This window comes from Mobula birostris, chromosome X (genome assembly GCF_030028105.1).
Source record: "Mobula birostris isolate sMobBir1 chromosome X, sMobBir1.hap1, whole genome shotgun sequence".
In the NCBI taxonomy this organism is placed as follows: Eukaryota; Metazoa; Chordata; class Chondrichthyes; order Myliobatiformes; family Myliobatidae; genus Mobula; species Mobula birostris.
This window is the reverse complement of record NC_092402.1, coordinates 21,268,137-21,294,011: the sequence shown is the minus strand read 5'-3', so window position 1 is coordinate 21,294,011 and position 25,875 is coordinate 21,268,137. Positions and strand designations below refer to the sequence as shown.

The window sequence follows — 25,875 nt, the reverse complement described above, 5'->3', positions numbered from 1 at the left end:
GTTACATAGTGACAGTCTCATCCCCACTGTGACTGCATTGAAATGTTAAGCATTGACAGACCTGTCCCCAATGGAGCCAGACCTGAGCAAACACCTATCTAAAATTGTTCTGAGTGGAAGGAATTACACTAGACAGAAAATAAATCAAGAGAAATCAAGAGTGTGGGATTAGTTGGTCAGCTCCTTCAAAGAGCCAGTGCTGGTCTGACTACAATGGGCCAACAGCTTCCCTGGGTGCTGCATCATTCTGCAGTCAGTAAGTCTGCTACTAAAAATCACATGCACTGGTGATGACAGGTTCTGTAATTCTTAATTTATAGACGGAAATCTTTTACACATTTTGCAATGTAATGAGTGACCTCTGAAAGTTCTCTGCCTACCCCAATAGAAAAATAATTGAATGTCATTATAATATGGCAACATGCTATCATGAAAATGTATACTTGTGTTAATTAGCAACCAGTCTGTCAACAGGGACTCTGCATTTAGACTCTTGTCTCATTTTGGTATCTACTGGTTATTTATACCGAGCAACTTACTTTAAATCTGTTCAAAGTACACAATAGTTCATCTCACCTTTATGTCTTTTAAATGTTAGTAATATGACATAGCACCTAGCTGACTTATTCCCAGTGCCTGCATCAATGCTGCTCCTTAACTTGGTAGACTGCACAGTAAAAAATCCCAAAAGACATTTTGCCCATCTTTTAGCCCTGACAGGAACCTTCTGTTCTAATAGACCTATCCCAATAATAGAGGCAAGGTTCAGATCCTCGCCCGAGACAATTCAGTCAGTTAGTCCTCTTTGAGGAACCAGTTCCCACAACCTTACCCGAATCAAAACGACTTGCAGAAAAATTCCAAAACTTAGATGCAACGTTTAAGATTATTTATGCAGAACGGTAAGAGGGAAAATTTTTGAGCGCTCATATCTGGAATGTATTTTTGAGAGTACGTATAGGTATACAAAATAATGAAGTGTATGGATCGAGTAAATGTAAGCAGATTGAAACAAGATCATGGGTTAAGAGTGAAAGGTGAATGTTTAAGGGGAACATCAGAGGGAACGTCTTCATTCTACAGCAACCGCTATAAAAAGTCCGAAGAACTTCTTCATTCAGAGGGTGGTGAGAACGTGGGACGAACTGCCAGCAGAAGAGGTGGATGTGGGTTGGACTGCAACACTTAAGAGAAATTTGGATAGGTCCGTAGATGAGAGAGGTATGCAGGGCTCTGATCCGCATGCAGCTCGATGGGACTAGTCAAATTAATAGTTCGGTACGTACTAGACGGGTCGAAGGGCCTGTGTTTTTTTTTCTCTGTAGTACTCTATGACTCTACAAATCGAGGTGGCTTGAATTGTCGCATTCAAAATAGAATTGAAGAGGGAAACAGTTCGCAGGAAATGGGGAGAGGAGGGGTAGTGCGGCTGCATGGATTTCTCTTGCACATAGCCAGCACAGACTCGACGGTTGGATCTCCCCTCTACACTATAATCACTCTGGTGCGGAGGACGTTCAAACCAAAACTTCGCTCAAAATGGACAAAGCCCGCAACTCAGACCACATATTGTAGGAGACGCGGTGTGATTCCGAGCACAACCAACTAACTCCAATTCTGTGAAAAAAGACCTTTATGCTTTTTTTTTGCTACGTACCTGTAATCGAATGAGTATTCAAAATGTATTATCCCAAGCAGAAAAATGCAAATCGCACAGCTTAACAACAGGGTCCTGAAGGAACACATTGCGGCCATATCAGCCACGAAGCTACGGTCAGACTTACACCGACTCCCTATTCATGTGGAAGTAACTTGTTTCCCCTAAAGCTGGTCAGAGATTGCAAATGTAATTCCTCGGACACGTTCCAACATATGCACCTGATGTGTTGAAAGCGCCGGCAGTAAGGGGCGGGCAGATCGTCTTTCCATTCCTACCGCATCTCGGCACCTTGCCACCGACCCTGCCATGCCTCAGTTAAAATCTACCAAATGACCTGCCACTCACTCGCACCATACCCTCCACTCCACCCCTGTCCCTTAACATCGTCGCCTAGGGAGCGCTTCCGTGCTTCTAAAAGTCAATCTATAAATTTCAGGAGTGGTGCAGTGGAGAATTCTTGGATTTTCCTTCTCTTGCAACTAACGACGCCGTCGAAGACGAGCTCAGAAATGAATCGCTCCTAGAGCACGTTCATTCTCAGTTATCTATTTCCACTTGAATTATTTGCCAAGGTCAGGTTCAGTGACAGACATTTGCAGAAAGCCAATCATTGGCACGGTTTCTGGATCTGCTCGGGCACTTCAGCCAATAGCGTTGTTGAAGGCGGGACTTCCTATCCCCACTGTAAATCCGAACGGAATTTTCTATTCCAAGTTTAGAGGCTGTGATCTTATTTACCATGCTCAGTCCACCGTTCCTGACCATCAGGTTGAATTCTAAGCAGTATCATGTTAAATTAGAAGAACGTCCCTCTAGAACAGAGATTAGGAGGAATTTCTTTAGCCAGAGGTTGGTGAATCTGTGTAATTCATTGCTAGAGATGGCTGTGGAGACCAAATCATTGGGTATATTTAAAGCGAAGGTTGATAGATTCTTGATTGGTAAGGGCGTCAAAGGTTATGGAGAGAAGGCGGAAGAATGGGGTTGAGAGGGATAATGAATCAGCCATGCTACTCCAGACTTGATGAGCCAAAGGCTTAATTCTGCTCTATGTCTTATGTACCTTATAGTCTTTGCAATATTGGCCCTTCCGCCACAGAAACAGGCCCTTAAACTGCTTAAACTAACCGACAACTACTAATCAATACGTGTTTGAAATGTGGGTGGAAACAGAACACCCTGAGGAAACCCACGCAGTCACATCAAGAACATACAAACTGCTTAAAGACAGTGACAGGAACTGAAGCCCAATCTTACAGCTGGCGCTGTAAAGCATAATACTAACTGCTATGTATCCAGGCCACTCCAAGACTCCAAAAGAACTCATGGGCATATAAATACAAAAAAGGGGTGGTATATGGATAAGTTGCCCAAGTAACAGACAACAGGGGATCATGGTGAATGGTCGTTCATTGAACTGGAAGATGGAGAAGTGGTCTCCATCCCCAGGAGTCAGTGTTCATGCTGTTGATTTTTTTGCTCTGTGTTGATGACTCTCACTTGGAGGTTCAAACCAAGACTTCTAAATTTACAGATGACTCAAAAGTATTGTGAAGTTCAAAGAGGGAAGTGATAGATTCAGTGGGATGTCAACAAGCTGGGGGAGTGGGCTGTGTGGGGCATCTGAAGCTTAATATGGAATAATATGAAGTATTGTGTTGTGGTAGGAAGAATAAATTTAGATCAAAGGAGAGCATAAACACCGGACATTCTGCAGATGCTGGAAATCCGGAGTAACACACAGAATGCTGGAAGAACTCAGCAGGTCAGACAGCCTCTGTAGAAAGAAATAAAGAGTTGACATTTCGGGCCAAGACCCTTCATCAATCCTGTTTTCTGTGAAGGGTTGATATGTGTTCAATGCATCAAGATAGGATGCTTTCTTTGGTGCATTGATTAAAAATTGGTGAGATTCAACAGAGACATAACACATTTCTTTAGCCTCCTGAGGAAGAAGAGTCCCACACATAGGTAACAGATCAGCCACACTCTTACTGAAGGACTAAGCAAACCATGTTACCCATAATTTTCTTTCCATCAAGCAGCAACGTGTTCTTTATTCTTTTGAATTGTTTTATAAATATAAGAGCTTTTATCAAGTTACATAGAGTCATAGTCATAAAATACTACAGGACAGAAACAGGCCTTTGGCCCATCTAATCTGTGCCTAGTCCCATCGACCTGCATCAGGAACATAGCCCTCCATACTCCTCCCTTCCGTGTACTTATCAAAATTTCTGGTAAGTGTTGCAATCGAATCCACATCCCACACTTCTGCTGGCAGCTCATTCCACGTTCTCACCACCCTCTGAGTGAAGTTGTTCCCCTCCGGTTCCCCACACAAGCAGAAATCCTAGTTTTACAAATCTGCAACTTCCCCATTGACCTTCAGAAGCGTTCAACCTCATAACTGTCATCTGAGTGAAATTCACATCTTTCTTCATCAAAACACTTCCAGTAGTTATGAGCAGGTGGCTTACAAAAAATAAACTGAAAAATGATAGTTTGGTACAGAGATGCCTACTGAGGTAATGATAATTTTATTACTGTTGTGTCAAAGGGCCGAATGGCCTACTCCTGCACCTATTTTCTACGTTTCTATGTTTCTAATCTGTTGCTATTATAAATATAAAAGCATTGATAATGAGTAGATTATTTATTCTTTGCTGATATCCATACCTGTATTTCAAGTTGCCACATTATATTACAATAATCTTAACTAGCACTCTGATCCCTCCCTCTTTCTCTCTCCTGATCCCGCCCCCTCTCTCACCCTTCCTCCCTCTCTTTCACCCTTCTGTTCTCTCTCTCCCTACCTCCCTTCACCTCTCTTACTCCCCTCCTCCCTCTTTCTTTCTCTAACCCCTCTCTCCGTAACTGTACCTCTCCCTCCCCTTTCTCTCTCTCCCTCTTAATCCCTTCCTCACCCCGTCTCCCCCATCTCTTCTCCCTTCCTCTCTCCCTCTCTATGTTTTGAGTTGAGTCTCACATATTAACAGCTGTAAATTTCCTCTGACTACACACCCTGTCTTCACCTCAACCAATCTGGGAGCTCGTGTGAGCCTTTGTGTTAATAACAGCTACAAATTGCATGGAGTACATTAAATTATCCCTATATCTGCCAATCTTTCTGCATAAAGCCATCTATTTCCATCTGTTTCCTGTTTGCTTATAGAAAGCATTGTCTTGATGCATAATGGTTTGGTATGGCAACTGCTCTGCACATGACTGCAAGAAACTGCAGAGAGCTGTGAACACAAATCTGCAACTTCCCCATTGACCTTCAGAAGTGTTCAACCTCGAAGCATATTACAGGATCCAGCCTCCCCTCTATAGACTCTGTCAATACCTCTCACTGGCTCAGTAAAGCAGCCATCATAATCAAATTCCCCACCCACCCCGGATATTTTCTCTTCTTCCATCAGGTAGAAGATACAAAAACTTGAAAGCACGTACCACCAGGCTCAAGGACAGTTTCTATCCCACTGTTGCCAGACTCTGGAATGGACCTCCTGTACAATAAAATGGACTCTTGGTCACACAATCAATCTTGAAATTTTATCATTTGCCTGTACTGTACTTTTGCACTGCATCATTATTGTTTTACCTCATTCTATCTCAATGCTCTGTGAATGGTTTAATTTGTAGAAACATTATGCAAGACAAGCTTTTCACTGTATCTTGGTATATGTGACAATAATAAAATACCAATCCCCAAGTATTTTGATGAGGAAAGATGCAAATTTCACTCTTGAGACAGTTCTGGAGTTGAACATTTCTGAAGGCCAATATTCTCTGTAACAGAAATAATTTTGATATTGCTCTTTTGTTGAAATTATTTCTCAATATTTCAGTAAAAATTCTCAACAGTGTCAAAAACTCTCAACAACCCCCCCCCCCACCCACTAATGGCACTCTCTGGCTTTGGGAAGCCTCCAACATGACGACTTGATTATCAATTTCTCCAAATCTGATAATTACTCCCCCTGCTAGCTTCTTTCCTTTTCTATTCCCCATTCTGGTTCCACCCTTTACACTCTCTTCTCCTCACCTGCCTATTACCACCCTCTGGTGCCCTTTCTCCTTCTCTTTCTCCCACGGTCTGCTCTCCTCTCCTATCAGATTTCTTCTTCTCCAGCCTTTTATCTTTCCCACCTATCACCTCCCAGCTTCTCACTTTATTCCTCCCCACCACCTACCTACCATCTCCCTCACCTATTACCTGCCAGTTTCTATTCTTTCCCCTCCTCGTACCTTCTTATTCTGGCTTCTTCCCTTCTTCCTTTCCAGTTCTGATGAAGGACCTCGGTCCAAAGTGCCAACAGTTTATTCCTCTCCATAGATACCGCCTGACTTGCTGAGTTTCTCCAGCACTTTGTGTGTGGCACTTTATGGCAGCATTGTGTACCTCTGACGAATCCCAGTACCACAAGGAAGTAAACAAGCTAATGTTCTGGTGCAACCGCAACAACTTGGAGCTGAACGCTCTCAAAATCCAGCAATGCTTTCTATTTAACCTGTGTTAAAATCTTACCTCTGACATCCCCTCTATACTTTCTGACAATAACTTTAAAATGATGCCTCCTCATAATAGCTATTTCCACCCTATGAAAAAGTCTCTGGTTGTCCACTTGATCTATGCCTCTTATCATCTTATACACCTCTATCAAGTCATCTCCCATCCTTCTTCATTCCAAAGAGAAAAGGCCTATTTTGTTCAACCTTTCCTCACAAGACATGCTCTCTAGTCCAGACAGTATCCTGGAATATGACACTACTTTTCTATCCCTTTAGAGATACAATAGGAGCAATTTGCACAATATATTTGATAGAGGTATATGAAATTGTTGCAGTGTAAAGGAAGGCCATTCAAATCTACACACAACATGGGCACCACATTAGCACTATGCTACTACAGCTTGGCGTGTTGGAATTTGGAGTTGAATTCTGCTGCCATCTATAAGGAGCTTGGACATTCTCCCCATGACTACTGGTATTCCTCCGGATGCTCTGGTTTCCTCCCACAGTCAAAGGACGTACTGGTTAGTAGGTTAATTGGTCATTGTAAATTGTCCTGTGATTTGGCTAGGGTTAAATAGATGGGTTGCTGGGTGGCCCAGCTCATTGGACCGGAAGGGCCTGTTCTGTACTGTGTCTCTAATAAATAAAAACCATCCTAGGCCATAGGGCCTGTACTGTGCTGTAATGTTCTATATTCTAAAACAAAAATGTGATGCTTCCAGAAATGATAAAGAAGTCACTAGTTCCACTGTTTGCCAGGTCCCTTCCTGTTGAAAACTGTGTTCCAGCTCCAATTACACAAGTGATTTATTTTTGCTGATGCAACGACACAAATGAGCTCTGTTGGGGTTATTAAGCAATTACAAGGAAGCCTGAATGATTTGGGTCATTTGTCAGTTTCCCCTGCCATTACAGACAGAAAGATATTGTTTTATAATAATTGGCAGACCATCTTTGCTTTATATAATATTACTTAACTCCTGCCCTATTAAAAAATATAAAAATTAATGTCCTGCTCCTCCTGGTATTGCCTGGTTTATTACTTTCTCTGTGAGTATGTTATGCCACTCTTGCTCTGTCTTGTTCATACAAGAAATATATTTTCTCATCTCTGGATTACTGTCACATACACTTTTAATTAGCTTATATCCAAGTGTTAGTGTTGTAGTCATAGTGCCATAGAGCACCACAGCACAGAAACAAGTCCTTCAGTCTACCTAGTTCATGTGAAGCTATTAATCTGCCTCATTCCATCAACCTGCACCCAGACCATAGTCCTTCATACCCCTCCCATCAAGTACCTATCCAAATTTTGCTTAAATATTGAAATTGAACCCGCATCCACCACTTCACTTCCACTGGCAGTTCACTCTACACTCTCACCACTCTCGAAGGAAAGAAGTTCCCATTCATGTTCCTCTTAAACATTTCACCGTTCACCCTTGACTTCCAGTTAAGGTGGCACTGCCAAACGTGCAACAGCTTCTCGCAGTCAAAAAGCTGAGAAATCCGACTAAAAACATCACTAAAACTACCTTTTCTGAGGAAATTGAGGAAAAGGCGGGAGGAGAGAGAGCAGCGCACCTGCTTGTGCGCAGCCCTCCGGAGAACAATGATATCATATCTGTTAAATAGGGGCCATGGACAATTCTGATCTGATGGAGAATGGACGTGAAAGCACAGAGGAACATCTGGAGAAATTTCTGAAACGCTCGTTTGCTGCTGTTGTTAATGCGTGGTCGGGAATCTTTCGGAGGGTAGGCCTCAAAATCCCCAGTTTTGCCTGCTGTTGGCGACCGAGGTTGAGGTTGAATCGTTCGGACATGCTCAGTACTCGGTGTCGGAGAGCTGATCAGAGCTCGAAGTTTTCGAATGACTCAGGTTCGGACTGTGGTCGGCATGGCAGGGACAGTTTTTCTTCCTTCTCCCTTCTGCGTGAGATGTGGGACATTTGAGAGACTTTGAACTTTTACTGTGCTCATGGACTTCTTCATCAAGTTATGGTATTGTTGCACTGTTGTAACTATATGTTATAATTATGTGGTCTTGTCAGTTTTTTCAGTCTTGGTCTGTCCTGTGTTTTGTGATATCACACCGGAGGAAATATTGTATCATTTCTTAATGCATGAATTAATAAATGACAATAAAAGAGGACTGCATGTCTTCATAATCTAAAAAAAATTATTGTTCAGAAGGGGTGAACGATAGCAAGGCCAGCTCAGGGGATGAGTCGACATGACATGTTGCAGAATGCTGGGCAGAGAAGTTCTGAGGCTCAATCAACTGGCCCGGGAGCAAGGTTGGATCGCTCTGGGCACCAAAAGAAGTCAGCACCCAGCAACGAAGTTCCGACGCTCGTTCAACTGGCCTGGATGCTCTGGATGCCGAACTGATTTGAAGAGCTTGAGAGCGGCTTCAGGTTAGGCAGAGAAATCTGGGCCTGGAGCGAGTCAATGGGCGGCGAGGTATGGGCCCAGAGCCCTTTATAGCAGCGGTACCCGGGTCCTAGTGCGGAGTAATAGCTGCTGTTTAGACAATTTAAGTGCCAGACCAGATTGGAGGCAAGAGCCAATTTCACTTGCTCTCCATGATCTTCACTCCTCCCTCCAGGGCACTGGAGCTTTTTATTGTTCTATTGTTGGGTCAATCTAAATGCCAGCCCAGATAGCTTGAAAAGACAGGGTGTCGGGATTGGAGGCAAGAACCAATTTATCTTGCTCTCTGCGATGGTCATCTCTATGGCAAGGCGGCTACGAAGGCTGCCCCGGATGCTGTGCTCCATGACCGCTAATATGATGAACTGATAAGCAAGGCTTTGGGGCTACTTTGGGCTGCTCCAGGGTTCGGATCTGAGATCTCAATTTTGGTTCAGAATGCTGCTATTCTGATTGTTTGCATGATATGTTTATCATTTTTTTTTCGTTCTCTTGATGGTCTTTTTTATGTTCATTCTTTTTTTTAATTGGTTTCTTTTGGGTTTCTTGCTTTGTGGCTACCTGTAAGCAAGCAAATCTCAAGGTTGTATAGTTTATATGTTCTTTGATAATAAATGTATTTGAATCTTGAATCCAACTCATGACCTCTGGTTCTAGACTCATCCAACCTCAGTGGACAAAACCTGCTTGCATTTACCCTATCTATACGCTTTATAATTTTGTATGCCTCTAATAAACCTCCCCTTATTCTCCTACGGTCCAGGGAATGAAGTCCTAACCAATTCAACCTTTCCCTATAACTCAGGTCCTCAAGTCCTGACAAAATCCTTGTCAATTTTATCTGCACTTTTTCAATCTTATGGGTATCTTATGGTTAGGTTTTATCTTTCTTGTGGGTAGACGACTAGAACTGCACACGATACTCCAAATTAGGCCTCATTAGGCCTCATCTTAAATTTTCCAGTTTAAGATGGCGCTGTTGAACTCAACAACTTCTGGCTGGTGGCTAACAAAACAAGGATAACAACTAAATACTTTGTTAATCGCACTTTTTCTGGCAAATGATTGTCGTAAGTAATAGTCTGTAACTTCCCTTTGGTCTTGGAGGCAATTCGATGTGGTAGAACCGAGGCGAAGCGAGGCGGTGGTCTGAGGTTCAATCGATTTAAGCGCCATGCTGAATCAGAAAGGTTGGGTACAAACTGAATCAAGGCGGCAGGGTCCAGGCCCCAGAGCAATTGAACTGGATGTTTGGACGTCGATTTTGGCAGCGGCCAGATTGAAAAGGTCAGGGTGTTGGGGCCCGAGGCAAGGGATGAGCTGGTTCAGCTCGCTACTCCACGACATTTACTCGGCTCTGCGCCGAACTATGGGTCTCAAACTCTCATTGTAGACTTCAGAATGCTATTTGCTTGCATCTATTGTTTACATATTTAGCTTTTTTTCTCTCTGCAAATTGGGTGTTCGATGGTTTTTTTTTATCAGTTTTTTGTTTTGTGGTTGCCTGTTAGGAGACGAATCTTAAGGTTGTATAACGTATACATGTTCTGATAATAAATGTACGAAGTTGAACTTTGAACTTTTGAACTAACATTTTATACAACTTGAGGATTTTATTCCGGCAATCATGATTTTTGCATTTATTTCCATAAAGTTAGGTTTTATGACACTCCTTGTAAAATCTAACTAAAACATACCATTATTCTATGAATAAAATAACTAAATGATTAAAATCAACAAGTTTAACTAATAAAAACACCAAAAATAAATATGTATACAAAAATATATTTAATATAGTACTCTATAGAAGCAGAAGTCAGTGAGGATGTTATCAATGGTGGGAGAGTCTAGGACCAAAGGGTCGTTGCAGTAAGTGTCTAACTTGACTGCTCGTCGAAAGCCACTGCCCCATGGGAGGAGGGAACTGGCCTATGTAAGGAGTATTGCAGCCCCTACCACTTGCTGCCATCCTTTAGCTGATGATGTCACGGTGCCGGTAGAGTTTAAATCTAGCACGCTTTTTGCTCTCTGGGTTGCCGTGGACTAAGTAGTCAAGGGCACCACAGAAACAGTTGTTACGTACCTCATAACTGGATTGCCAAACCAGCAGAAATGGATCACTCAGTTGGAGTCTGGATTACTAGAACTAAGAAAGTTTTATTACAGAAACAAACAACACAGTACTCTAATCAAAGGGATAATGAATGCTTTATTATCAGCAATGATAAACACACATGTACACAGAATTCAGATAACAGGATCAATCAAGCTCTATCGTTGTCCAGGGGTAAATGACCAGTTTCAAGGTGATGCAAAGTTCAGTTCAATTTAGTTCAGTTCAGTTCGCAGACAGTGGGGGGAAGGAGAGAAAGAGCAAAACGAATGAACATTCAAGGCTTCCAGACAGACCTTCGCAGTCAGCTTTCGGGCGAGTCCTTTGTGATGTCATCTGAGGTCACCGACCGTGACCCCTCCGTTTCCAGGTACGATCGTTTCTCTGCGGTGAACCTGGCACCCAGGCAAGGGTGGACACACACCAGGTTCCCGCCGATCGTGCCTTTCCACCTTGTGCGTCTATGGCCTGGTCCCGCAACCGGCCTTCCAAAACTTCCCACCGACTTGTGACAGACGCACCGCTTCCAGGGTCTCGTTACCTCGGGTGTCGTGTGTGTCCTGCCTTAGTGAACCTGTCCCTTTTTATCCCCCTGCTGGGGTATCGCCTGTCCATCACTTCAAACAGTTCAGGGTTCAAAGGGTGAGCCGATCTTGACAGCTCTCCTTCCGTTACTCTCTCCCATCCCTTCATTAACATCTCCAAATGCTGCTCCATTGTTTTCCTTATCTCTCTCTCTCCTGAAGACAGGTGGCAGACCAACTGCTGATCCCACTGGACAGGACAGCTAACATCTTAATCTATGTGTATTCTTGTCACACAGTAAACAGTGGGGGTCTGCTGCAGTAAAGGGGGTCCGTGCACACACTTTAGATAAGTATTTGTGTGTATGTTTAGTGTCTGTTTTGATCTGCTTCTTCAGGCACTCAGTTTAAATAAGTTCATAACTGAGTGTAACTTGAAGGCTTTACTGAAAGTTTAGTGTCTGACCTGTCCTATAAATAAATAACCTACTTACCAGTAGTGAGTCTCTTCTGTCCCCACTCACCAAACTCACAAACCTGATTTCACACAATTGGTGCTGCAAGACCACCCCTTCACCCCAATGTAAGGAGTGCCGAATCCCAGAGTGGACCAACGACAGTACCAGCTAGGAGTATTCCCAACAACTGGCAGACTATGTGACGCCCATAGACTGGTCAGACAAGTTCGACTCCCATAGGGTGCAAACTGACACCACACCGTGTATGTGCTTAATAAGACAGGGTTCACCAAGAACAAGGAGGGATAGAGGGGTGTGTTCTGGCTGCTGGCAGCCATAGAAATGCAACTGCAAAAGATAATCTCACAAAAGGAGATTATCTCACAAAAGTAGATATCTTGAGAAATGAGATGGAATTGCTAAACCAGAGATATGTTTCTATGGGGGAGGTTGCCCGGTCAGTGCAGACTCAGGCTAAAAAGTTATAGGACAAGAGCACAGAGATGGCCTATCAGCTAGAAAGGCCCATTAAGGTCCAAGCCCTGATGTTGTGGGGAAGCGACCCCGACAGATGGGGTCATTTGGGTAGATGGTGAGGATGGGGAAGGGAGGTTAGAAGAGAGCCTTGAGGTTCTCCCTCTGTGAGTGCCTTTTCCCCTATGAAGCCGCAACAGTACAGGCCAGACCAGTGGCCACATGTTCCCAGACCCAGCAAGGGAGCCGCCAGCCCACAGCCCCTCCAACCTCAAAGGAATTGTGTGAAGAAGAGCAGCAGGTTGGGGAAGAGAGACACAGAAGAGGCCATACATAATGCTGCTGTCAACTGAGCAAATTAGCACTGGCACAGTGTTTTCTGAGGAGGAGAACCATGGGTGGCTGGTGGTACGACACACTAGAAGAGTGGGCATCTGGGGGGAGGGAAGGAACAAGGAAATGGACAGAAACCTGAGGGATGGTGTTGATGTCTGATGAGGCCAGGACAGCAGCTGTGAGCTGCTCTACTTGCTATCACGTTAAACTCAGGGGGTGACCAGAGAGTCCCCCAGGTGCATCTGTAGGGCCACGGCGGCTAGTCAGGGATGGCAAGTACATTATGTGAGGCATCTGCTGCTACAGAACAAGAATCAATATGTACCGTCAATGGTGGACACATATTCTGGGTCCTGGTGGCAGTGCGATTTGGCCATGCTGACCAGGAAAGCACAATAAAAGGTTTGTGGCACTTGTCATTCATGTATGGGATTCCCTGGGAGATCGAGTTGGTCAGTGGCTCATATTTCACAAGGGCCAAAGTCCAGGGGTGGGCTGTGGAGTCCGGAATTCTATGGGTGTTCCACATTTCCTACTACCCACAGGCGGCAGGGCTAATCGAGCGCACATATGGGCTGTTCAAACAGCAGATTAAATTATTGATCCACCCACCCACCCACGTCTTTCAGGGGTGGCAGAATGGGCTTCAACTGGTGGTGGACAACCCAAACACCCGGCCAGGGGGGCCCAGAAGGATCTCTTATGTCTTGGCATTTGGCAGTGTCGCATCCTCCAAAGGTGGAAGAGGTAGTTGGAGGAAAAATCAGGGATGGTTTGGGTGGAGTGCTCACAGAGGCCACTAGGGCATGGAAAAGTTGTAGCTCATGGACAGAATGGGCGGCATTACCAGGGGAAAAGCGGATCGTTTGTCCAGCGACTATCCCGGAGGGAGGGAGTTTGTGACTCCTTACATTACAGAATGGCAAAGTTGTGGATGCTGATGACAGCAGCAACAATGGTGGTCAGTGTGAGAACTTCAACACATTCCTACGGATGGCATATGAATATGTGACCCACACCGACACATCAGACTGTTGGGTCTGCATGAGGTCGCTATCTCACGCCACAGAAGGGATGTTGCTGGTACTGACCCCCTTTAACAAAGAAGAACAGGACTGTCGGAGGAATTTGTTCAGCTTCTCTGGTTTTGGCATTCTGTTCTGGGGGAAGCCAGTAATAAGTAGTCCATTCCAGCCAACCTCACCCCATAGTATGGGAGTAGCCTTAAACAACTTGAGTCTCAGTTGCCCCAGTAAAGTAAGTATTTTAAGGGCTGGTACTTCCCCACTTATGATTTGTCTAATTTCAAGGACCCAACATGGAGAATAATCCTTCCGCCAACAGGGGAGAGAAAGGAATGTTGGTGCAGGTGCTACAGTTATGTTTGTGGTACTGGCAAGCTGAGTGGCTGTGAACAAGACACGAGAGATGGAGAGGTAAGGGACAAACATGCAGATGTTTATTTCGCTTGCAAGTCATCTACCCAGGATGCCTTCTCACATTACATGCAGTAACCCATAAAGGTCAAAACATATAAGGATGCAAAGCATATACAGTACCTCCCCGCTTATATTAAAGATTTCTCCCCTTTCTCATACACAGACCAGCTGCCGAATTATTAACGTTCAACGGTGTAATCATCAAATTCAACCAACAACAAAAAAACATTTCTTTTTCCTAAACTAAGGAAAGAGGGTAGACTGCCTCTATTCCCAGACACAATTCTTAGGATTATTCTGCCCCATGTGCTGAGGGTTAGTCACTAATTAGAGATTCAATATCTGGAGGTCACCTATTCCTGTGAATGACCTGGGATGACACCAACATCATTTTATCCCTTGGTGGTGTATGTATAGATCTTAGCCTGGGGTTTTTTCATCAGTGCAGTGGCCGGAGCCATTTTGGTGGTATAAAGTGTGTTGTGTTATGTAAGCAAGAATGTGCTAAGACACTGGTTGAGGAATCCACTTCTCACTGAAGTCTTGAAGGTTTGTTTCATTGTTTGTATGAATTGTTCAGCAAGGCCATTAGTGGCTGGATGATATGGTGCTGACTTGATGTGCTGAATAACGTTTGCTTCCATAAATGCCTTGAACTATTCAGACAGGAGTTGTGGGCCATTTTCACTGACAAGCTGTTGAGGAAGCTTAAGAGATGGAATATAGCTTCTCAATGCATTTTTCAGATGTAGTGTTCTTTATGATGGCATCCTCAGGCAATTTGTTGTATGCATCCACTACGACCAAGAACATGTAGGTTCTGCAAAATCTATGTGATTTCTCTGCCATTGCTCTTCAGGCCATTTCATGCCTGAACAGGTTGAGAAACGTTTCTCACTCACTGACAATGTCAGCATGCTTTGGCCTTCTTTTCAATGGTTACATCGAGTCCTGGCCACCAGAAATAGCTGCATGTGAGTTCTTTCAGATGTACTATGCCACAGTGTCCTGCGTGTCAAGCACTTGCTTTCTTAATGGCGGAGGAATGACAACACGGTAGCCCCCCCGCCCCCCCACAATAGTAAACATCCAGTTTGGACTGTGAGTTCTTTCCATCGAACCACCACTTTAGATAGAACAAGGTCAGTACGGGCAAGGAGATCAACTGTTTGGCGTGCTCGAACTTCGATAGTCCAAAAGTCTGTAAAAGGAGAGTTTCCAATGACCGGTATTTATCGTGTTCAGGCGGGGTTTTCTAGTAAACTCACCACTCTTGCAGCCATGGAGTTACTGAGTGATGCTCCCACATAGAAATGTTTGGGTCATTGCCAGAGATTTCTCACAGTGTGAATTGGGCCTCAGCTTGTACAAACCAAGCAACGGCATTTGGCTCCCAAAACTCCAGCAGTTTCAAAGTGACTGCATTGGCCGACATGTTCAATAACTCTACCATCATCCTAGAGCATCGGGGTCACCACTGTAGGTTATCGCAATTAAAAACGGCAGAGGGATTTTATGTTTTAAAAAACTGTAACAACTCTTTCATTGCACTCCAGACACAGAACACAAAGCATGATAACCAAACTTCACATAGTTACATAATGTCAGACCAGCCTCTTAAAGTGAACTCCAACTCAATATTGATGGTTGTGAATTATGTACGCTTCCATCAATTAAATTACCCTACAAAACATGCAAAGCTTCTTCAACCACAGAAAGTCACTCAGTCCATTCTCAGTATCTTCCATCTTGTTCACATTTCTTTTCTGTTTTTCCAGAAGTTATTTTTCTTTATTAAAGTGTTTATAGTTGACAGTGTCTTATTACTTTTACAGGCATGCTCAATATGTCACAGCTTTGGTAAACTAAATCCTTATATCAGCACTCTTTTGCTGAATGCCCAGTTTTGCCACAATAGTGAAGTTGCCAATAAGTGTCTTATTCTTAAAGCCAGTAGAAATTTTATGAACTTGGGAAGAAGCACTTAATAGCAAGCAGTGCTTCTTTGGCTGCCATCTCAGATATATGTGCTAATCTCAATTGACTTCTGTAATGTTAGTTTGTCTCTGTAAGCAAACATTTCTGAATTGCCTCAGTATACAGACCACATACGGATCTAACAGCGACTCCCAAAATCAGTTTTCTGACAATTGCTTCAGCACTGCCACAAGATGTGAAATTGACTTGCCTTCCTCTTGATTCCTTTTATGAAATTCCATACCTCTCAGCAATAATCAAAGGTTTAGCTGAATAGTGATCCTTTAAAACTTTAACTATGTCCTCATAACGTTCACTGTCAGATTGAGCAGGTTGCATGAGACTGCGTAATAAATTAAGCATTTTTTCAACCATGACAGTCAGAAAAGTTGAAACAAGATCATCTGAAATTTGATTCGCCAGTGCAAAATATTCAACTCTTTCAGTATATGAGCTCCATTGCTCTGTCATTTCATCATACAGCCCCATACTTCAAAACAAAGTCACCATTTTGAAGCACAATCACATTCCAGAAAAGTTAACTAGACTTATCTGTATCTCTCTCCCTCTCTTATTTATTTTATTTATCCGTCCCTGTAACGATCTTCAGGCGAGTGGAACCAGGTGAGGAGTAAGCTCAGGACTCAGCAGTAGAAATTAATGATGAAGATTTATCCTTGTCTGGTGGAGGGACAGTCAACATGGGAGCTGTGTAGCCTCAGTTGTAATGAGAAATAGGCCTCAAGCCTTGGGATTGCATGCTGCGCAGACCAGGTGAGAGACGCAAAAGCACTACAGCACGATTAAAATCAAATCACAAACAAGAGAAAATTTGCAGATGCTGGAAATCTGAGCAAAACACACAAAATGCTGGAGGAACTCAGCAGGCCAGGCAGCATCTATGGAAAAAAGTACAGTTAACATTTTGGGCCAAACTCAGCTGGGGCCTGGACTTGCCCATCAGTGCTGCCCTTATGTGTTTGAGCAGTGGAATGACAGGCTGGATTGTACACTGCCAGGAGACTGCTGATTGCTGGACATTGCCACTCAGGGTCTGACTATATATGTCTATTTTTCGTGAATATGCTTCTTTGCTCGATACTTTGAATTAAGTTGCTCACTATTTTTGAATGTTTGCTTGCTATTTTGAATGTTTTACACCTTGGCCCTAGAGGAACGCTGTCTTATTCATGTATCTATGTGTGGTTTGAATGATAATTAAATTTTATTTTATTTTTATTTGGAGAATAATGTAAGGAATAATAAAACTAAGAACTTACTCGGGACCTGAGCACACAGAACTCGAATCCAGGACTCAGTGATGAGTGCTGGTCCAGAATAACCTTAAATAGAACATAAAACACAGGAAACCTGTACAGATCAAAATCAAAAAATTAATCACTTAAGAATGGGAGGCATAAGGAAACCGTATTTACATAATAAGCATAATGAAAAACACAGTGACAGCTTAATGATAAAAGCAGTCATTAAACAACTCTAATAAACTCAAATAAATGATGTTCAGGTGTGTCAAGACCTGTCACTACCCAGCGCCCCTCTCTGGCCTGAAGCATTCATGACAGAATTTCCCCTTCTCTTCTCCCCATGGCCAGCACCTCATGGCCCAGAGCAATCAGGATACCTGTTATGAAAGTCCATGATTAATTGAGTGCCCAGAATGTCAAGAGGGAACCCAGCATTTTTCCTCTGGGCTATAGCCTTCCCAGTCTGTAAGATATTTTATCTTGCCACAAACTCAAGAGTCCAGTAGTTGCCTAACTGTTTGTTGTCCATTGACAAAATGAGTAGGGTCAGGAGCCTTGGGAGTAGGGGCCAAGGGATTGGAAAGTACAGGCTCAAGGTGAGAGACGTGAAAGGTGGGTTGGATACACAAGGCTCTGGGTAAGCAATATGTCACGGGATTGGTTGTTCAGACAGCCTTAAAAAGGCTGATATTTGGGAGCCTATTTCCAAGATTCCACCCACACGGGAGGGTCCCCAGTGGAAAGCCAAACCCATTGGCCTGGACAGAACAAAGAACCTAATCACCTTCAACAATTAGCTTGTTGCAGCTGGAGTTGCAGCTGGCCACTAGAGTCAATCTTGCCTTAGTCTATGTCTGCCAGTATCTCTCAACCAATTCATCAGCAGTACGGACGCCCACCTCAGACTCCTGCCAAACTGTAGACTGTAGCCAAACTGATATTCCAAAGGGAACAGCCCAATGCAAAAGGTTATTGTGCACAAATAATATGGTCACTCCTTGTAGTCAGATTTCCCGAGAACAGACATCTTAATGATCTTTCCAAATTCCTGATTCACTCTTTCTGTCCAACCATTAGGTTGTGGGTGGAATCCTGGAGATAACTAACAGGTGCCCCAATGAGAAAACAAAAGCCACTCCAGAATTTGGAAGTGAATTGCAGGCCATGGTCCGAGATGCTATCTCGGGGGAAGCTATGAATCCAGAAAATACCTTACATCATCAGTTCAGCTGTCTCTGCAGACTTGGATAGGTTGGGGAGAGGAACAAAGTGACAAACCTTCAAGAACTAGTCCATCCACCACAACCAGAATGACAATATTCTCTTGGGACGAAGGAAGACCAGTAATAAAATCCACTGAAATATGCAACTGAGGATAAGTGGGAATAGGTAGAGGCTGTAAAAGCCCTTGGAGCAGTACTCTGGGTTCTTCATTCTGCGCACACGCATTGCATGCCGCAACATAGTCTTCGACATCTTTGGTTAGTCCTGGCCACCAGAACCACTTCTTTATAAACTCCAGAGTATGTGAAACTCCCAGGTGACGATGTTGGGAGCATGCTTTCAATTCAATACCTTCATGCAGACCACCTCAGAGACATAGGTGGCTCAGGCAGCCCATTGCTGGGACCGGCCTCCTTGTTCCTGGGCCCTCTGCACTGTGGAATTGACCCCCACCTACCCCATCTACTGGAAGCCCCCAACCTTGAATTGGGGAGAATGGTCTCTGGGACTTCCTACTTATCTAGTGTTTCAAACTGTCTAGAAAGAGTGTCCAATTGCTAATTCTTGGAACCAGGTCTGTATTTAATGATAAAATTGAACCTATTGAAGAACAATGACCAGCATACCTGTCGAGAATTCAGTCCCTTAACATCCCAGATGAAAGCTAGGTTGCTATGATTGGTCCAAACCAAAAATGGATGTTTGGCTTCCTCCAGCCAATGCCTCCATTCTTCAAGTACCAACTTGATGGCAAGCAACTCTCTTTTGCTGATATCATTGTTCATCTCAGCAGAAGAGAGATGTTTGGAAAAGAAGGCACGTGCGTGTAGCACTAACAAGAGAAGATCTGCAGATGCTGGAAATCAAAGCAGTACATAAAAAATGCTGGAGGAACTCATCAGGACCCTTCATCTGTCCTGATGAAGGGTCTCAGCCCAAAACATCATCCATTTACTCTTTTCCATAGATGCTGCCTGGCCTGTTGAGTTCCTCCAGCATTTTGTATGTGTTGCTTAGATGTAGTTTCTGGTCTGAGATGGTTCGTTGAGATAGCACACCTCCAACTCTGATGTTTGCAGTGTCAATCTTCACTACGAAAGGTAGGTGTGGATCGGGAGAAATAAGTACAGGTGTCGTGGTAACTTTGTTCTTGGAATCACAGAAAGTGGCTTCTGCCTCTGCAGTGCAACGGAAAGGCCATGCAGACCTTTAAGTGGAGCTGCTGAAATTGCAAATGAAGCACCAATAGAAATTGGTGAACCTAAAAAGCATTGGAGCTGTTTGACTGATGTAGGTTATGGCCAGTTTCATACTAGAATCAGAATTTGAATCAAGTTTATTATCACCGGCATGTGATGTGAAATTTGTTAACTTAGCAGCAGCAGTTCAATGCAATACTTGGGTCTTCTCGGGGTCCATCTGTAAATTCCCATTAGAAATAACAAAACTCAGAAAAGAAACTTTGGAGACATGACATTCACTCTTTTCAAGTTTAACAAAAGTTGGTTCTCTAGTAGGCATTTAAGAAGACTCCGTTCATCATGGACATGTTCCTGAAGCAACCAAGCAAAGCATAAGAATATCATCCAAATAAACAAAGACAAAGTGGTTAAGCATCTCCCAGAGTGTGGCATTAATGAAGTTCTGAAAGATTGCTGGATCATTAACTGAACTAAATGTCATCACCAGGTACTCAAACAAAAAAAGGTTCAAAGGTTCATTTATTATCAAAGCATGTACAACTCTGAAGTTCATCTTCTCCAAATAGCCACGAAACAAAGAAAGAACATGAAAGTCATTCAGAGAGAAACATCAAACCCACCCTCCTGCACAAAAAAACGGCATCCTGATAATCAACCCCCAAACCCCACTTCCCCTGCACAAAATAGAACAAGAACATTGACCCCAAAAACAACCCCTCCCCACACAAAAATACTTTCAGAACATCAACTCCCAAACCCCCTCCCCTCACACAACAGAAAAGGAAAGGAACAGGTGATAAAAAACGCAGAATATAAAAAGCATAAGTCTAAAAAAGTCCAGTCCATAAATGCAATAGACCAATCTATAAACACAGAACCATGTTACCATCCTCCGATATCACTGACATTCATTAAAATAGAGGGACCCCACATGAGCACAGAGGCCTACCTGCCTGCTACAGCAAGCCACACAGCAATAAGCCACTCACAAACTCCTCTGCAGTGATCAAAAGGCAGACATTTGGCACTGAACTCTTACTCACCTTCCGCATTCGCCTTGATGACTCAATCTGCCTCAATGTTTTAATCAACGATTAATGGATGCTTTAATCAGTGAAATGGAGTTGAACATCGGCTGGTGCCCTGTTTTGCAGTTTCTTCACATCGAGGCTGTCTGAGTATGTGCTCGCTTCCTAGAATCTTCTTGGAGACAGCAAAGTGCTGGATCACTCAAATGATCTCCAGACTGTAAATCATAGGCTCTAACATTCTCAGAAACATATTTTAAGATGAAAAAAAGACATAAATGTAAAAGAAATAAAACAGACATTCTGGAAGATGTTGACTGACGGAGTGTTGTACGCTGGAGCTATCTTGACCAGCCAGATCTAGATCAGGTTGTGGGCATTCAAGAGGTCTAGTTTAGTGAAAACCGTGGCTCCTCACAATAATTCAACAGCCATGTTCATTAGAGGAAGTGGGTACCAGTTCCAAATAGTAATTCTATTTAGACCTCTGTAATTGATACATGGTCTCAGTCTGCCAACCTTCTTGGACATGATAAAAAAAACCCCGCTGCAGCTGTCAAGGTGGATGGGCGGATAAAGCCAGATGTCAAAGCTTCTGTAATGTAATCCTCTATAGCTTGCCTCTCAGGGGTGGATAAGGCATAAAGCCTTCCCTGGGGAGGACATGTACCAGATTTTAAATTGATGGCACAGTCTTGTCCCTATGTGGGGGCAGTGTTGTGATTGTCCTCTTGCTGAACACCTCCAACAAATCCAAATATGCTGAAGGCAGTCTAGACGACTCCATTGAGTTCAAGTCTGATCTCCGGAAGGCACTTATTTCCAGCATTGAATCAACCAAGCCTGAATGGTCCCAGAAGACCCATTAATCCAAGGATTATGAAGATGTAACCACAGATAACCAAGGAATAGGGGGTGTCTGGAGAACGAATAAAATGGAAATGAATCGTTTCCTTTGGCCTCCAATAGTCAACTTGAGAGCGATGGAAAGATAAAAGATTTGTCCAGGTTCCATCCAAGGCCATAGCAGAAATAGGCTGGTTGAGGTGACCCTTTGGAATTTGGTCTGACTCTGCCAGTCTGAGTTCCAAACAATTCCCTGCTGAACCAGAGCCTACCAAGGCTGTCACAGAATGTTGATGTCTCCCTCAAGATAATAGGGATGGTAAAACGACTCTGAGACTCGACAAAACAGAAGAGAGACTTGAAACTGTTACAGTTCTCGCCTCAGTGGACGGAGCTGGGTGTTTCCTGACAGCTCAGGACAGGTGACTTGGAAGTGGCCAGCCTTACCACAGTATAAGCAACACCTCTGCATCGTACGTCTCTTTCAATCTTCTGTGGAGACCCAGGTTCTTCCAGAGATGATTGCGGAATCTGCATTATTGAATTGAGCAATTGGGGTAGTTCAGGGAATCGGCCCTCAAGTGAACTCGCCACATCTCTCCCTCCTCCTTTCAGAAATAAGGTTGACCATTCTTATGGCCATGTCCATAAGTTCTTTCTAAACCTCAATCTGCTGTCTGGTCGTAAGATGATCATTAAGACCATAAAACATAGGAGCAGAATTAGACCATCTGGTCCATCAAGTCTGCTCCACCAATCACGGCTGATCCTTTTTTCTTCTCCTCAACCCCAGTTCCTGGCCTTCTCCCCATAACTTTTGATGCCACGTCCAATCAAGAACCTATCAACCTCTGCCTTAAATACACCCAACAACCTGGCCTCCACAGCTGCACGTGGCAACAAATTCCACAAATTCAACCCTCTGGCTAAAGAAATTTCTCTGCATCTCTGTTTTGAAAGGGGACCCCACTATCCTGAGGCTGTGCCCTTTTGTCCTGGACTCCCTCACCATCCTTTCCACACCTACTCTGTCTCGGCCTTTGAACATTCAAAAGCTTTCAATGAGATCCCCTTCATCCTTCTGAATTCCAGCGAGTACAGACCCAGAGCCATCAAACGTTTCTCGTATGATAACCCTTTTATTCCTAGAGACATCCTTGTGAACCTCCTTTGGACCCTCTCCAATGCCAACACATCTTTTCTATGATGAGGGGCCCAAAACTGTTCACAATACTTAAGGTGAGGCCTCACCAGTGTCTCATAAAGCCTCAGCATCACATCCCTGTTCTTGTATTCTACCTCTTGAAATGAATGCTAACATTGCATTTGCCTTTCTCACCAACAATTCAACCTGCAAGTTAACCTTCAGGGTGTTCTGTACAAGGACTCCTAAGTCCCTCTACATCTCAGATTCCTAGATTTTCTCCCCATTTAGAAAATAGTCCACACATTTATTTGTACTTCCAAGGTTTTTGACCAATCATTTTCCAACTTACAGAGGATACCAGAACTAAACTCCCAACTCCGATGTCCCAAGCTGTAATAGCATTGTGCTAACCACTACACTACCATGGTGGCCCATCCGGCCCATCCAATGGAGCTGACTTCGCATGCTAGGACAGGCATGCCTCTATCTCACCAGGGTATGAACTCATTGACTACTTTCACCTGGATTAGCCCACCTGTAGAAGCAGTGTACTGGGATGTGTAGCCACAGGTGAGAGCTTTAGGTTCAGTGGAGACTAAATTGAGTGAGTGAGGATAAAATACAACTCATTATACAACTCCATTATCTGATTTCTTTGAAACACCCAATAGTTTGCCATGTGATTCGTCTGGCTTCCCACATTCTATTTAAACCCTCTGGAACCCCAAAGCTACTCTCCATATAAACTCACTAGAGCACCATTTTCCAGAGTCTCTTTACTGTTCACTGGAATATTTGCACTATTTATGTATAGCACATAAAAAATAATTTAAAATGTGTCCAGATATCATAGACAAGAGAAAATCTGGAGATGCTGGAAATCCGAGCAACACACACAAAATGCTATAGGAACTCAGCAGGCGAGGCAGCATCTATGAAGAAGAGTTTAGTCAATGTTTCGGGCCGAGATCCTTCATCAAGACTGAGGAAAAGATGAGGAGTCAGAATATCATAGGAGTCAAATTGCAAAAGTTTTGAAAATTGACTATTCCTCCCCCATAACAGATGCACCTAGATACATTAAGTTCCTCCAATAGATTGCTCGTTGCTCCAGATTCCAGCGCCTGCTGTCTCTTCTGTCTCCCATCAGTGAAATTTGCCATTGCAGCACTGTCCAAATCCTAGGGCTGCCAGATTATCAAAATTTTACTATAGATGTTCATTTCCCACCAGAATAGCTAACGATTTAACTAAATCAATCCAGAATTCATTATGAAGACATTTTTTTCTGGCATGACTTTAATGGGTCTACTTATGTTCATGAGTGTAACAGAATGGTGCTCCATCAGATGTTACAGCAAGCTTTCAACCAAAGTGGTTGTTTTTAAAGAGGAAAGAGTAGGAGGTGCTGCCTCAAGAAGGCAATATCTATCATCAAAGATTCCCACCAGCAGGGCTATGCCATCTTCTTGCAGCTCCCATAGACAGGATGTACAAGAGCCTGAGCCTGCGGTCCCACACCACCAGATTCAAGAACAGCTACTTCCCTTCAACCATGCGTTGTTACCATCTGGCTAAACCCTGTTCACTACAGTTTAGCCACACTTTTACCATATTGCACTAAAATGAACTTTATTTTTGTATGTTTTAACTGTGCTTCCTTGCAAAAATTGTGTATAATTTATGTTCTTCTAGTGAATGATGCTGACTTTGTCCTATCTTGCCCTGCATCAGCAAGTACTCTATCACCTCATCCTTAACAATTGACTCCAACATCTTCCCAACCACTGAGGTCAGGCTAACTGGTCTATAATTTCCTTTCTGCTGCCTTCCTCCTTTCTTAAAGAGTGAAGTGACATTTGCAATTTTCCAGTCCTCTGGCACCATACCAGAGTCCAATGAGTTTTGAAAGATCATTTCTAATGCCACCACAATCTCTAACGATACCTCTTTCAGCACCCGAGGGTGCAAGTTCATCTGGTCCAGGTGACTTATGTACTTTTAGGTCTTTCAGCTTTTTGAGCACCTTCTCCTTTGTAATAGTAACATCTCTTCCTTTGCACAGTACAACATTTGGCACACTGCTAGTGTCTTCCACAGTGAAGTCTGATGCAAAATACTCATTTAGTTCATCTGCCATCTCCTTGTCTTCAGTTATTATTTTTCTAGCGGTCCTATATCCACTCTCATTTCTCTTTTATTTTTAACATACTTGAAAAAGCTTTAACTATCTATTTTGATATTATTTGCTAGCTTGCTTTCATATTTCACCTTTTCCCTACAAATAAAGGCCATCAACGTCCTTTTACCCTTGCAGTTTCTTAACACAACCCACAAGGACTCAACATCTTTTGATCCTACGTCACATCTTTCTACTGATTTGATGCCATTCTTTACCAGTAGAGCCACACCATCCCCTCTGCCTACCTTCCTATCCCTCCAATATAATGTATAACCTTGGACATTCTGCTGCCAACTACAACCGTCCTTCAGTGATGGCCACAACATCATACCTGACAATCTGTAATATTACAAGATTATCCACCTTATTTCTTATGCTACATGCATTTAGATACAACACTTTGAGTATCGTATTTGCTGTCCCTTCTGATTCTGCATCCGTAATGTTTTGATACCTGCCTATCCTTCCTGCAATCTGACTTCATGCTATCTTTACTTTTTTACCATCCGTCCTCTCCTGAGTCCCCATCATTCCGGCTCCCACCCCGCCCTGCCAAATTAGTTTAAACCCTCCCCAACAGCTCTAAAAAAAAGCTGCCCACAAGAATATTGGTCCCCCTCGGGTTCAAGTGCAACCCATCACTTTTGAACAGGTTATACCTCCCCTAGAAGAGATCTCAATTATCCAAGAACCTGAAGCCCTGCCCCCTGCACCAGCTACTCAGTCACGCATTTACCTGCCAAGTCATCCTGTTTCTAACCTCACTGGCATGTGGCACAGGCAGCAATCCAGAAATTACTACCCGGAAGGTCCTGCTTCTCAGCTTTCTACCTAGCTCTCTAAATTTTCTTTTCAGGACCTCTTTGCTTTTCCTTCCTATGTCATTGGTACCAATATGTACCAAGACATCTGGCTGGTCTCCCTTCCTCTCCAAAATGTTGTGGACGCGATCTGAGACGTCTTTGACCCTGGCACCTGGGATGCAACATACTATCCTGGTGTCCAGTTCACATCCACAGAATCTCCCCTGTCTGTTCCCCTATC

At 43.5% G+C, this 25,875-nt stretch overlaps 1 protein-coding gene across 2 annotated transcripts in view; it reads right to left on the bottom strand.

Annotated features, from left to right (window-relative positions):
* st8sia6 (ST8 alpha-N-acetyl-neuraminide alpha-2,8-sialyltransferase 6) overlaps positions 1-2,153 on the bottom strand; it is a 71,053-nt gene extending 68,900 nt beyond the window's left edge. For both annotated transcript variants that reach the window (XM_072248985.1, XM_072248986.1), the window contains exon 1: positions 1,658-2,153. In XM_072248985.1, coding sequence (XP_072105086.1) covers positions 1,658-1,755 — 98 coding nt within the window. In that variant the 5' untranslated portion in view covers positions 1,756-2,153. The remainder of the gene's footprint in view (positions 1-1,657) is intronic.
* Positions 2,154-25,875: the final 23,722 nt, after the last annotated feature.